General features: G+C 40.9%; 1 protein-coding gene across 2 annotated transcripts in view; it reads left to right on the top strand.

Annotated features, from left to right (window-relative positions):
• The window catches only part of FAM221A (family with sequence similarity 221 member A), a 37494-nt gene that overhangs the window by 4990 nt on the left and 17151 nt on the right, over positions 1 to 15353 (top strand). For both annotated transcript variants that reach the window (XM_049893830.1, XM_049893831.1), the window contains exons 3-4: positions 7851 to 8041; positions 13171 to 13377. In XM_049893830.1, coding sequence (XP_049749787.1) covers positions 7851 to 8041; positions 13171 to 13377 — 398 coding nt within the window. The remainder of the gene's footprint in view (positions 1 to 7850; positions 8042 to 13170; positions 13378 to 15353) is intronic.

Genomic DNA, 15353 nt, shown 5'->3' on the forward strand with positions numbered 1-15353 from the left:
AGTTGAAGCTGAAGAAAATTAAAACTAGTCAACAAGAGCCAAAGTAGGACCTTGGGTATATCCCACCTGAATTTAGAGACCATCTCAAGAATAGATTTGATGCATCGAACACTAATGACCAAAGACTAAATGTATAGGATGATGTCAAGGACATCATACATGAAGAAAGCAAAAGGTCATTAAAAAGACAAGAAAGGAAGAAAAGACCTAATTGGATGTCAGAGGAGACTCTGAAACTTGCTCTTGAATGTAGAGTAGCTAAAGCAAATGGGAGAAATAATGAAGTAAAAGAACTGAACAGAAGATTCCAGAGGGGAGTTTGAGAAGACAAAGTAAAATATTATAGTGAAACGTGCAAGGACCTGACGTTAGAAAACCAAAAGGGAAGAATACACTTGGCATTTTTCAAGCTGAAAGAACTGAAGAAAAAATTCAAGCCTTGAGTTGCAGTATTGAAGGATTCTATGAGGAAAATATTGAACAACACGGGAAGCATCAAAAGGACATGGAAGGAATGCACAGAGCCACTGTACTAAAAAGAATTGGTCCGTGTTCAGCCATTTCAGGAGGTAGTATATGATCAAGAACCAACGGTATTGAAGGACGAAGTCCAAGCTGCACTGAAGGCGTTGGTGAAAAACAAGGCTCAAGGAATTGACGGAATATCAATAGAGATGTTTCAGCAAACAGATGCAGTGCTGGAAGCGCTCACTCATGTATGCCAAGACATTTGGAAGACATCTACCTCGCCAACCAGCTGGAAGAGATTCACATTTGTGTCCATTGCAAAGAAAGGTTATCTAGCAGAATGTGGAAATTTTCTAACAATATCATGAATATCACACCCAAGTAAAATTTTGCTGAAGACAATTCAAAAACTGTTGCAGCAGTTGACAGGAAACTGCCAGAAATTCAAGCCAAATTCAAGAGGATATAAAGCAAGGAATATTATTGCTGATGTCAGATGGATCTTGGCTGAAAGAGAGAACATCAGAAAGACGTTTACCTGTGTTATATTGATCATGTGAAGGCATTCAACTGTGTGGATCATAACAAGTTATGGATAACATTGCAAAGAATGGGAATTCCAGATGTGCTTATGTGGAACCTGTTTATACACAGGAGTCAGTCATTTGAACAGAACAAGGGATACCAAATAGTTTAAATTCAGAAAAGGTGTATATCAAGGTTGTATCCTTTCACCATACTTATTCATCATACTTACTTTCTGAGCAAATAATCCAAGAAGCTGGACTATATGAAGAAGAACCTGGCATCAGGGTTGGTAGAAGACTCATTAACAACCTGCGATATACAGATGATACAACCTTTCGTGCTGAAAGTGAAGAGAACTTGAAGCACTTACTGATGAAGATAAAAGATCACAGCCTTCAGTATGGATCACACCTTAACATATAGAAAACATAAATTCTCATGACTGGACCAGTAAACAACATCATGTTAAAGAAAAGATTGAAGTTGTCAAGGATTTCATTTTACTTGGACCCACGATCAACACCCATTGGAAGTCACAGTCAAGAAATCAAAAGATGCATTGCATTGGGCAAATCTGCTGCAGAAGACTTCTTTAAAGTGTTAAAAAGCAAAGATGTCACTTTGAAGACTAAGGTGTGCTAGACCCAAGCCATGGTGTTTTCAGTTGCCTCATATGCATGCGAAAGCTGGACAATGAATAAGGAAGACCAAAGGAGAATTGACACTTTTGAATTATGGTGTTGGCGAAGAATATTGAATATACCATGGACGGCCAAAAGAATGAACAAATCTGTCTTGGAAGAAGTACAGCCAGAATGCTCCTTAGGAGCACGGATGGCAAGACTACGTCTTACTTCGGACATGTTGTCAGGAGGGATCAGTCCCTGGAAAAGGACATCATGCTTGGTAAAGTACAGGGTCAGTGAAAAGCGGAAACCCTCAAGAAGATGGATTGACACCGTGGCTGCAGCAATGGGCTCAAGTCTAACAATCGTGAGGATGGCACAGGACTGGACAGCGTTTCGTTGTGCTCTACATAGTGTCACTATGAGCTGAAATCGACTCAGTGGCACCTAACAACAACAACGACGACGACGACATTTTAGTTGGGGGCAGTGGTGGTTCAGTGGTAGAATTCTCACATTCCGTGCAGGAGACCTGGGCTCGATTACCAGACATTTACCTCAAGTGCAGCCACATCTTGTCAGTAGATACTTGGGTGTTGCCGTTGTTTTAGTCATCCAGTGCTGCCATAACAGAAATACCACAAGTGGATGGCTTTACCGAAAAGAAATTTATTTTCTCACAGTCTAGTAGGTTTTAGGTCCAAATTTAGGGTGTCGGCTCCAGGGGAAGGCTCTCTCTTTCTGTTGGCTCTGGAGGAAGGCCTTTGTCCTCAGTCTTCCCCTGGTTGAGGAGCTTCTCAGGCGCAGGGACCCCATGTCTAAAGGATGCGCTCCGCTCCTGGTGCTGCTTTCTTGGTGGTATGAGGTCCCCAACTCTCTGCTTGCTTCCCTTTTATCTCTTGAGAGATAAAAGGTGGTGCAGGCCACACCCCAGGGAAACTCCCTCTACCTTGGGTGAGGGAGGTGACCTGAGTACGGGTAGTGTTACAATCCCACCCTAATCCTCTCAACATAAAATTACGATCACAAAATGGAGGACAGTGACACAATACTGGGAATCATGGCCTAACCAAGTTGATACACATATTTTTAGGGGGACATAATTCAATCCATGAGAGCTATGATGTTGAACAGGTTTCAGTGATGCCTCTTTTTTCCAGACTAAGAAAGTCCTGGTGATCTACTTCCGGAAAATCGACTGCTGAAGACCCTACAGATTGCAATGGTCCCACCCCGTTGTGGGGCTGCCATGAGTTGGGGCGACAACAATGTTTTCATCTGTTGAGCATGCTCAGCTTCAACATAAGTCTTCCCTTCTGTGACCGTTTGTAGAGTATCGATGAATCAAAATTTGACTGAGAGGGCTCTGATTTGCTCCACATAAGTACAGCACTATTGAACCATTTTTGCAACAGCTTGTTTTAGCCCACTCTGACTTTTTTTTTCTTTTCTTTTCTTTTATTGGGCTTTAGGTGAAAATTTACAGAGCAAATTAGCTTCTCATTCAAAAATTTATACATAAATTGTTTCATGACATTGGTTCCAATCCCTGTAGTGTGTCAGCACTCTCCCCCTTTTCACCCCATCTTCCTTCTCTCCATTCATTCAGTTTTCCTGTCCCTTCCTGCCTTTTCATCTCTGCTTCTGGGCAGGTGTTACCCATTTGATCTTGTATACTTGACTGATCTAAGAAGCACGTTCCTTATGTGTGTTATTGTTTGTTTTATATAGGCTGTCTAATCTTGGACTGAAAGGTGAACTTTGGGAGTGGCTTCATCTGTAACAAGAGTGTCTGGGGGCCATAGACTGACTCTGATGTTTTGAAAAAAGCATAATGTTTTCATTAAGTAAATTGTGTTCTTTAGCCTCGTAGTGCATCTTCACTACTGCAGCTAAAATATGGGAGGTAGACACCATGTCAAAAGCAGTACAGACCTGTTTCCAAAGGGAGACGTGTCTCAATGACTATTTGAAATCTCCCTTCAATTACAGTTTTATTATAGCAAAAAAGATACAAATGAAGAGATACATAAGGCAAGGTCTGGGTGGTTCACCAGTGTGGAACTTTAGTGTCCCAAAAAAGGAGTGTGATTCTTCCAAGCATTGATGCCTTTCACTGACCAGGAAGCTCCACAAATACTGTTATTCTGACTAGTCTGGTGTGTTTCATGTGTTCTCTGGAGCTGTGAAGAAACCTCAGGGGTGTGCCAGGCTGGAAGGTCAGATTAGGGAAAGGGGAAACTCCAATTTCCATTCTTCCCTTTGTTTGAACTAATTTTTTTTTATCTATTATGTATTACAGTTCTATAAAACATTTTCTTTAAGAAGGGATTTCATTGCTAAAGAGTTTGAAAATCCTTATCCAGTAATTTATTTATCTATTACTAAGAATCCCTGGTGGCACAGTGGTTAAGTGCTCAACTGGTAACCAAAAGGTCAGTGGTTCGAACCCACCAGCCACTCTGTGGGAGAAAGATGTGACAGCTTCTGTAAAGATTTATAGCTTTGAAAACACTATGGGGCAGTTCTACTCTGTCCTGTAGGGTCACTATGAGTCAGAATTGACCCGACAGCAATGGGTTTTTTGGTTTGGTTTAGTGCAAGAAAAGGAGCCCTGGTGGCACAGTGGTTAAATCACTCAGCTGCTAATCAAAAAGTCATGGTTCAAACCCACCAGCCGCTCTGTGGGAGAAAGATGTGGCAGTTTGCTTCTGTAAAGATTTATAGCCTTGGAAACCCTATGGGGCAGTTCTGCTTTGTCCTATAGGGTTGCTATGAGTCAGAATCAACTAGATGGCAGTGGGTTTGTTTTTTTGGAGGGTTTATTTCCTTATTATTAGCATTTTATTTTTATATAAATATTTTTTGCTATTCTAAGTATTGTTGCAAATGCTATCTTTATGGACAAAGCTCTTCCTATACATAGGATTATTTCCTTAAGGTATATACCCCAAAAGTAAACTTTCTGGTCAAAGGATGTCTTTTTTTTTTTAAGTTTCTTAAAACATTATTGTCATGGATTGAATTATGTCCCCCTAAAAGTGTGTGTGTCAGTTTGGCTTGGCCATGATTTCCAGCATTGTGTGGTTGTCCTCCATTTTGTGATTGTAATTTTATGTTAAGAGGATTAGGGTGGGATGGTAAAATCACCCTTACTCAGGTCACCTCCGTGATCCAATGTAAAGGGAGCTTCCCTGGGGTGTGGCCTGTACTACCTTTTCTCTCTCAAGAGATAAAAGGAAAGGGAAGTGAGCAGAGAGTTGGGGACCTCGTACCACCAAGAAAGCAGTGCCAGGAGCAGAGCATGTCCTCTGAACCCGGGGTCTCTGTGCCTCAGAAACTCCTCAACCAGGGGAAGATTGAGGACAAGGACTTTCCTCCAGAGCCGACAAAGAGAGAAAGCCTTCCCCTGGAGCTGATACCCTGAATTCGGACTTGTAACCTACTAGACTGTGAGAGAGTAAATTTCTCTCTGTTAAAGGCGTCTACTTACGGTATTTCTGTTGTAGCAGCATTAGATGACTAAGACAATTATTAAATGTGCTTGTTTTCCCAGCATTGTGAATTACATAAAGTTTTATAGAACTGTTGTTCTTCCAGGCTGGAACTAATTGAAAAGACACAAAATAATAAATGTTGGCGAGGTTGTGTAAAGTCTGGAACACTTCTACACTGCTGGTAGGAAAATAAAATGGTACAACCACTTTGGAAATTGATTTGGCACTTCCTTAAAAAGCTAGAAATAGAACTACCATACAATCCAGCAATCCCATTCTTTGGAATATATCCTAGAGAATTAAGAGCCTTTACACGAACAGGTGTATGCACACCTGTGTTTATTGCAGCACTGTTTACAATAGCAAAAAGATGGAAGCAACCAAGGTGCCCATCAACGGATGAATAGATAAATAAATTATGGTATATTCACACAATGGAATACTACTTATTGATAAAGAACAGTGATGAATCTGTGAAACATTTCATAACATGGAGGAATCTGGAAGGCATTATGCTGAGTGAAATTAGTTGCAAAAGGAGAAATATTGTATAAGACCACTATTACAAGAACTCGAGAAATAGTTTAATCAGAGAAGAAAATATTCTCTGATGGTTATGAGGGGGGGAGGGAGGGAGAGAGAGGCTATTCACTAATTTAGATAGTAGATAAGAACTACTTTAGGTGAAGGGAAAGGCAACACACAATACAGGGGAGGTCAGCGCAACTGGACTAAACAAAAGCAAAGCAGTTTTCTGAATAAACTGAAGGCCAGCATAGCAGGGGTAGGGGTTTGGGGACCATGGTTTCAGGGGACATCTAAGTCAATTGGCATAATAAAACCTATTAAGAAAACATTCTGCATCCCACTTTGGAGAATGGCGTCTGGGGTCTTAAACGCTAGCAAGCGGCCACCCAAGATGCATCAATTGGTCTCAACCCACCTGAATCAAACGAGAATGAAGAACACCAAGAACACAAGGTAATTATGAGCCCAAGAGATGGAAAGGGCCACATAAACCAGAGACTACGTCAGCCTGAGACCAGAAGAACTAGATGGTGCCCGGCTACAACCAATGACTGCCCTGAGAGGGAACGCAGCAGAGAACCCCTGAGGGAGCAGGAGAACAGTGGGATGCAGACCTCAAATTCTCGTAAAAAGATCAGACTTAATGGTCTGACTGAGACTAGAAGGACCCCGGAGGTCATGGTCCTCAGGCCTGTTAGCCCAAGATAGGAACTATTCCCAAAGTCAACTCTTCCGGCAGTGATTGGACTGGACTATGGGATAAAAAATGATATTGGTGAGGAGTGAGCTTCTTGGATCAAGTAGACACATGAGACTATGTTGGCAGCTTCTGTCTGGAGGGGAGATGAGAGGGCAGAGGTAGTCAGAACCTGGCTGAATGGACACGAAAATAGAGGGTGGAGAGAAGGAGTGTGCTGTCTCATTAGGGGGAGAGCAACTAGGAGTATATACCAAACCAAAACCAAACCCAGTGCTGTCGAGTCGATTCTGACTCATAGTGACCCTACAGAACAGAGTAGAACTGCCCCATACAGTTTCCAAGGAGTGCCTGGGGGATTTGAACTGCCAGCCCTTTGATTGGCAGCCGTAGCACTTAACTGCTGTGCCACCAGGGTTTCCAGGAGTATATAGCAAGGTGTATATAAATTTTTGTATGAGAGATTGACTTGATTTGTAAACTTTCACTTAAAGCACAATCAAAATTTTTAAAAAAGGAAAAAAACTTATTCTTTTTGGTAAGTGAAAAATTGTATCATATTATAAATTTAATATGCATTTCTTTGATTAATATGAGAATAATTCAATTTTATTTTACTGAATATCGTATTATGAGAAGGAAGTAAGTGGACTATTAAAAACATTAAAGCATTTTAACAATGAGTTTAGGTTTTAAAAAAGTTGATTATTTTGGAGAATTAAAAATTAAGTTACGTAAAATAAATTATATTAGTACATTTATTGAGATTATTTCAATTTTTAAAATAATGAACCTATGCAGATAAATTTTAATAATACAGTTTGATAAAAAGAATTTCTATAAAGAAGCTTTTTCATGCTCTTTTTAAATTGTACTTCCATTTTAAAGACTGTAGCGTTAAGTATTTTCCCACAGATCTGACGTTTGGATCAGCAGCCAAGTGCTTAACTGCTGTACGACCTGGGCTCCTGATACTGCACATAGGAGAGTTTATTTTCACCTTACTAGGTGATGCAAAGGAGCCCTGGTGGTGCAATGATTAAGCACTGGGCTTCTATCGAAAGGTCAGCCATTCGAACCTACTAGCTGCATTGCAGGAGAAAGATGTGGCAGTCTCCATCCATAAAGATTTACAGCCTTGTAAACCCTATGGGGCAGTTCTACTCTATCCTGTAGGGTTGCTATGAGTCGAAACCGACTTGATGGTAAGGGGTAGTTTGTGCAAACTGATAATGCGGCGAATCCACCCAGTGGCATCACAGAAGAAAGGCCTGGCAATTTGCTTCCAAAAAATCAGCCATTAAAAACCCTGTGGAGCACAGTTCTACTCTGACACATATGTGGTTGCTATGAGTAGGGCTGACTCAATGGTAACTGGTAAACAAGAACAAGGAAAAAAAAAATGGTATTTGCATTTGAGAATTCACATTTACATTTAACAAAAAAGAAATCATAATTTTTGGCAAACTTGCATTGCGTTTATTTATCCCTTTTATTTTTTTTTAGGTATAAACAACATAAAACTGACTTGGAAATGATGCCACAGCAGCGCCCCATCAGTCTGCCTTGCCGAGTGACTGGCTGCCAGTGCAGGGCTTACCTGTACGTCCCTTTGAATGGCACGCAGCCCATTCGCTGCAGGTGCAAGCACTTTGCCGATCAGCACAGCGCTGCGCCTGGCTTTATATGCACTGCATGTGAGTTACATTGTTATAAACACACCAAAACCAAAAACCAAACCCCTTGCTGTCAAGTCGATTCCAACTTACAGCGACCCTATAGGACAGAGTAGAATTGCCCCATAGGGTTTCCAAGAAGCAGCTGGTGATTCCAGCTGCCTCCAGCCTCTCGGTTAGCAGCCGAATGCTTAACCACCACACCACCAGGGCTCCATAAACACACAGTACAGTGTTTTTATTTCTTTAATATTTACCGTGCCTTTGTACCAGTTTGATTCAGTAAGTAGAGTCAGTATTAAATAACTAAGAAAAATTTAACAGATAGATGCTCTAAAATATTATTTTTGTGGAAAAACACATACAGTTGTTTGTATGCTTTTTTATTTATAATGGTGCAATAGTTAAGTGCTTGGCTGTTAATGAAAATGTCCATGCAGTTTAAACCCACCAGCTGCGCTGTGGGAGAAAAGACCTGGTGATCTGCTCCCGTAAAGATTACAGTCTAGGAAACCCTAAGGGGCAGTTCTACTCTGTCCTGTAGGGTAACTACGAGTTGGAATTGACTCAACAGCACACAACAACAACAATCTCATATAATTCAAATAGTTGAAGTAATCGTAGTAGATTTTAAAGTATCACTAGATCTGATTGAAATTTTTTTTTATAATTTTTATTGTGCTTTAAGTGAAAATTTGCAAATCAAGTCAGTCTCTCACACAAAAACCCATATACACCTTGCTACACACTCCGAATTACTCTCCCCCAATGAGACAGTCCGCTCCCTCCCTCCACTCTCTCTTTTCGTGTCCATTTCGCCAGCTTTTAACCCCCTCCACCCTCTCATCTCCCCTCCAGGCAGGAGATGCCAACATAGTCTCAAGTGTCCACCTGATCCAAGAAGCTCACTCCTCACCAGCATCCCTCTCCAGCCCATTGTCCAGTCCAATCCATGTCTGAAGAGTTGGCTCTGATTGAAATTTTTGAATAGTGGGAGTTTAATCAACTAAATTCTATTTACGTGGTTCTTAAAAAGCCTTCTTTAAGTAAAAATAAATTTACAATTTGCTGGTAGATTATTTTATTATGGCCTAAAACATAGGCAAACCAATTATAACATGACAAATTTTTTGAACCAATTTTGTATAACAAAAAATTTGCCGTTTAAACCATTTTTAAGTGTGCTATTCAGTAACGTTGATGACATTCACCATGTTGTGCAACTATTAATTGTCTAGTTCCAAAACTTTCATCACCCCAAATAGAAACACAGTACCTCTTAAGCAATAACTCCCACCAGCTCCCTCCTCCCAGCCCCTGATAACCACTAATAAACTTTGATTTCTGTGCATTTACTTTAGATACTTCATATAAGTGGGGTCATACAGTATTTGTCCTTGTGTGTCTGACTTACTTTACTTAGCATCATGTTTTCAAGAGTCATTAATTTTGTAGTATGTATCAGTATTTCTTTCCTTTTTATTCCTGAGTAATACTCCATTGCATGCTTTCAGTCTCTGTGGGTTTACCTTCTAGTATGGCTGATCCATAGGGAGGTTTCCATGTTGTCTCTTCACCTGGTCCTGGCCACTGGGCTGTCCTTGCCACACCTGCTTCTAACTCAGTATTTGAGGAGAGGGCCTGTATTTTCAGGGAGGCTTTTCAGTAGTTAACCCAACTGCTTTTAGTTCTAGTTGGCTTTTCTAATACATATATATATATATTTTTTTCTGTTACATAGCCCCGTTACTTCTTTGCAACTTTCAGAAGTGAGAGCAGTGGCTAGGAGTGAGTTCAGGGGCTGGAATTAAGAGTAACAGAGGACAGAGCACGAGGGACCCTTCCAGTGGCTTTGGCCAGTCCAAGAGTCTTTACAGAAGACAATTCTGTACCTATGTTTAATTTTTAAATTAAAAAAAAATATTTTATATGCCCCAGATAAATAAGGCATTACTGAAAAAGAAGAACAAAGTGGGAGGCCATACTTTACCTGATTTTAGAACCTGTTATACTGCCACAGTAGTCAAAACAGTCTGGTACTGGTACAACAACAGATACATGGACCAATGGAACAGAATTGAGAATCCAGACATAAATCCACCCACATATGAGCAGCTGATAGTTGACAAAGGCCCCAAAACAGTTAAATGAGGAAAAGACAGTCTTTTTAACAAATGGTGCTGGCATAACTGGTTATCTATCTGCAAAAAACTGAAACAAGACCCATACCTCACTCCATGTGCAAAAACTAACTCAAAATGGATCAAAGACCTAAATATGAAATCTAAAATGATAAAGATCATGGAAGAAAAACTAGGGACAATGCTAGGAGCCCTAATACATGGCATAAACAGTATACAAAACATAAAGAATGTAGAAGAAAAACTAGATAACTGGGAGCTCCTAAAAATCAAACACCTATGCTCATCCAAAGACTTCACCAAAAGAGTAAAAAGACTACCTACAGACTGGGAAAAAGTTTTTAGCTGTGACATTTCTGATCAGCACCTGATCTTTAAAATCTACATGATACTGCAAAAACTCAACTGCAAAAAGACAAATAACCCGATTAAAAAATGGGCAAAGGATATGAATAGACACTTCACTAAAGAAGACATTCAGGTATATGACGAAATGTTCACAATCATTAGCCATTAGAGAAATGCAGATCAAAACTACAATGAGATTTCATCTCACTCCAACAAGGCTGGCATTAATCCAAAAAACACAAAATAATAAATGTTGGAGAGGCTGTGGAGAAATTGGAATACTTCCACACTGCTGGTGGGAATGTCAAATGGTAGAACCACTTTGGAAATCAATTTGGCACTTCCTTAAAAAGCTAGAAAGAGAACTACCATACAATCCAGCAATCCAACTCCTCAGAATATATCCTAGTGAAATAAGAGCCTTTACACGAACACATATATGCACACCCATGTTTATTGCAGCACTGTTTACAATAGCAAAAAGATGGAAGCAACCAAGGTGCCCATCAATGGATGAATGGATAAGTAAATTATGGTATATTCATACAATGGAATACTACACATCGATAAAGAACAGTGAGGAATCTGTGAAACATTTCATAACGTGGAGGAACCTGGAAGGCATTATGCTGAGTGAAACTAGTTGCAAAAGGACAAATATTGTATAAGACCGCTGTTATAAGAACTTGAGAAATAGTTTGAGAAGAAAACATTCTTTTGTGGTTACAAGAGGGGGGAGGGAGGGAGGATGGGAGGGGGCATTCACTAATTAGGTAGTAGATAAGAACTACTTAAAAAAAAAACTTCAGGTGAAGGGAAAGACAGCACACAGTACAGGGGAGGTCAGCACAACTGGACTAAACCAAAAGCAAAGAAGTTTCCTGAATAAACTGAATGCTTCGAAGGCCAGCATAGCAGGGGCAGAGTCTGGGGACCATGGTTTCAGGGGACATCTAAGTCAATTGGCATAATAAAATCTTTTAAAACATTCTGCATCCCACTTTGAAGAGTGGCATCTGGGGTCATAAATACTACCAAGCAGCCATCTAAGATGTCTCAGTTGGTCTCAAGCCCCCTAGATCAAACGAGAATGAAGAACACCAAGGACACAAGGTAATTATGAGCCTAAGTGTCTGAAAGGACCACATGAACCAGAGACTACATCAGCCTGAGACCAGAAGAACTAGATGGTGCCCGGCTACAACCGATGACTGCCCTGACAGAATATAACAGAGAACCCCTGAGGGAGCAGAAGAGCTGTGGGATGCAGACCCCAAATTCTCATAAGACCAGATTTAATGGTCTGACTGGAGACTAGAAGGACCCCAGTGGTCATGGCCCCCAGACCTTCTGTTGGCCCAGGACAGGAACCATTCCCGAAGCCAACTCTTCAGACATGGACTGGACTGGACAATGGGTTGGAGAGGGATGCTGGTGAGGAGTGAGCTTCTTGGATCAGGTGGACACTTGAGACTATGTTGACATCTCCTGCCTGGAGGGGAGATGAGAGGATGGAGGGGTTAGAAGCTGGTGAAATGGACACGAAAAGAGAGAGTGCAGGGGGAGAACAGGCTGTCTCCTTAGGGGGAGAGTAATTGGGCGTGTGTAGCAAGGTGTATATGGGTTTTTGTGTGAGAGACTGACTTGATTTGTAAACTTTCACTTAAAGCACAATAAAAATTATAAACAAAAAATATTAATTTTGTTATTGTTGAGACTATACACAGCAAAACATACACCAGTTCAACAGTTTCTACGTGTACAATTTAGTGGCATTGATTACATTCTTCCAGTTGTGCAACCATCCTCACCCCCCTTTTCTTAGTTGTTCCCCTCATTAACATGAACTCACTGCCCCCTTAAGGTTCCTATCTATCTTATAAGTTTCTGTGGTCAATTTGATCCCATAGAGATAGTTCTTAAAAGAGCATAATGCTCAAGGCAGGCCTTTTTTACTGCTTCAACTATTGTTTGGTTTTATGATGACCTCAGGGGATATTTTTGGTTTAAGTTTTAAAGATTATCTCAGGGCAATAGTTTCAAGAGTTCATCCACCTTCTATGGCTCCAGAAAGTCCAGAGTCCATGAGAATTTGAAATTCTGTTCTACACATTCCCCCTTTTGTTCAGGATTCTTCTGTAGACTCATGGATCAAAATGTTCAGTAATGGTAGCCGGGCACCATCCAGTTCTGGTCTCATAGCAAAGGAGGTAGCTATTCAAGGAGGCAATTAGTCACACATTCCTTGTCTTCCTATTCCTGACTCTCATTTCTCTGTTGCTCCAGGTGAACAGAGACCATTTGTTGTGCCTCCGGTGGCTGCCTGTAAGCTTTTAAGGCCCCAGGCACTATGTAAGGAACTAGGAGGTAGAGCAGAAGCACTAAACAAGTTAATAGGCCAATTAACAGGGACTGTCCCATGAAACCATGACCCTAAACCTCCGAACCAAGAAATCAAATCCCATGAGGTGTTTGGTTGTACATAAACAGCCTCAGCAGCTACTCTTTTTTTTGCTGTTGTAAATATATCTATCATACAACCTTTGCCAATTCAACTTTTTACATGAGTACAACTTATTGACAACAGTTACAATAATCAGCTGTGCAATACCCTTAATCAGTGCATCACTTAAGATTAACTTACTTTACATCTTGATTCAGGTTCCAAGTGTTCAGGTTTTCATAGCTGCTTCACTTGTGCTTGTGGTCAGCCTGCATATACCCATGAAACAGTAGTGGAAACTAAGCAAGAAAGACTGGCTCAGGGAAAACCAGTAGGACAGGATGTTCCATATGCAGCAATGGGAGGATTAACTGGCTTCAGCTCACTGGCAGAAGGCTACCTGCGATTAGATGACAGCGGAATTGGTAAGTGACAGTATATGAAATGTGAACTTGTTATATTGTCTTTGTGTGCTAACAATTGTGAAGCCTTGAATTTGTTTAGCACTTTATATTCTTGATTTTTTTTTCAGAAGACCTCTCATTTGATTTTTATTTTTTGAAGTCTTTATTGACATTATACTGTACATTGTCATTATAGAAAATTTTAGTAACAAAAGGGAAAAGATCAGTCTTAAACAATACTTCTACTCAGATCCCAACCCAAAGCCCCTCTGTTTGTAATAGCTAAATAATATTTCTTTTATTTGATATGACACAATTTACCTATTATCCTATTGTATGCAATTTTTGTTATGACATAACCATGTAATTTTGGAAACATGCAGTCATATGTTCATATGTTTACATGCGTGTGTGTGTATGCATATAATCACAAACATACGCATATAATATGTTGTAAAATATGGGGATGACATCTGACCTCTAACTTCACCAGGGGGAAGGAGAATTATAATCAACAGCCCAAGGCTGATTCCTATGAGGTGAAGGTCAGACATGCCTTCTCTCTCTGCCATCCTTACCAATTCTTATACATTCGTCTCTCCTACGGCACTCTCTACTTTTCTCCTGGGTTTGATAATTCATTGCAGTGGCCACACAGAACTCACAGACAATAGTCACGGTCATGGGGTTTATTGGGGAAATTAACAGGTTACAGTTCGGGTTCAGGAACGCTCAGGATTCAGTTCTTCCATCAGGACAGCCTCTTTTCAGCTGTGCTCAGAGGCATGCCACTCTCTGGCCCCTTGACCTCTGCTCTGCTTGGGCAAGTGTTAGAAAGCTCTTTTTAGTTCTGCGGATGAGTGCCCAGAGGCACCTCACTCTGCCAGTAAGCCTCAGCGTGAAGGCTCTCAGCTCTAGCTCCATGGGTCGGCAAACCTACCTCCGCCAAGTACCTAGGGGCGCCAAACCATCAGCAAGCCTCCTGTGCAAAGGCACTCAGCTTTCTTGCTCCTTGGGCCAGGAAGCTCACTGCGCTGTCTCCTGCGAGTCTCTGCTGCTGCCGTTTCTCTACCATTCCTTCTCGCTGTCTTCAGCGTTACAGCTCTCTCTCGCTCTGTCAGTCTCCTAGTTCCAGAAGCTTCTCAGCACAGGGATCCCAGGTCCAAAAAGGACGCACTGTGCTCTTGGCCCTTCTTCCTTGGTGGTGGTGAGATCCTCCTCCTGCTCTGGAATTGGCCCTCTTTTTAAGCTTAGCTGGATGGCAAAACTGACCAGTCCCCTTGGTGGGCCGCAATTACCTTATCTGCAAGGCTCAGTCAGTCACTGGCCACTCAAGACCCTGGTGAGAAAGGTCATATAAAAATGAACCATCGCACCGCATATGTGCACACAAGTATGTATGTCTGTACATGCGTATCCAAATATACATCTGTTTGTATACACATACGTTTTAAGTAATAAAGGGAAATGTTCCATGGGATATATCCCAAACTATTGAAATTAGCTGGATCCTTCTGAGTGTTGAGTAGGATTTGGGAGAGGAATATGTTCCCTGTCTACTTTAAATACTTCTGTGTTTTATTTTATTTTTTTTTTACAACAAGCATGTATTTTATTGTTTTCATTAAAAATGATATAAATATAAATGAATATTTTCCTGTTGTAAAAGATTCAAATGATAAAGCCCAAGGCCCCCTTAAACACTTCTTCCTACTCCAGATTCTTCGCTAGAGGGTAATTTTTATCAGCAGTTGATGTGCATTTTTCTTTTTAACAAATTCTTACAGTTTACTTTTTTGTTGTTGTTTAAGAAAAATTTTGAAGACCTGTTATGTTAGGACGGAGCCCTGGGGTGCAGTGGTTAAGAGCTTGGCTGCTAACCAAAAGGTCGGCAGTTTGAATCCACCAGTTGTTCCTTGGAAACCCTGTGGGGCAGTTCTACTCTGTTCTGTAGGGTCGCTAAGAGTCGGAATTGCCTTGACAGCAATGGGTTTGGT

This window comes from Elephas maximus, chromosome 8 (assembly GCF_024166365.1).
Source record: "Elephas maximus indicus isolate mEleMax1 chromosome 8, mEleMax1 primary haplotype, whole genome shotgun sequence".
Lineage (NCBI taxonomy): Eukaryota > Metazoa > Chordata > Mammalia > Proboscidea > Elephantidae > Elephas > Elephas maximus.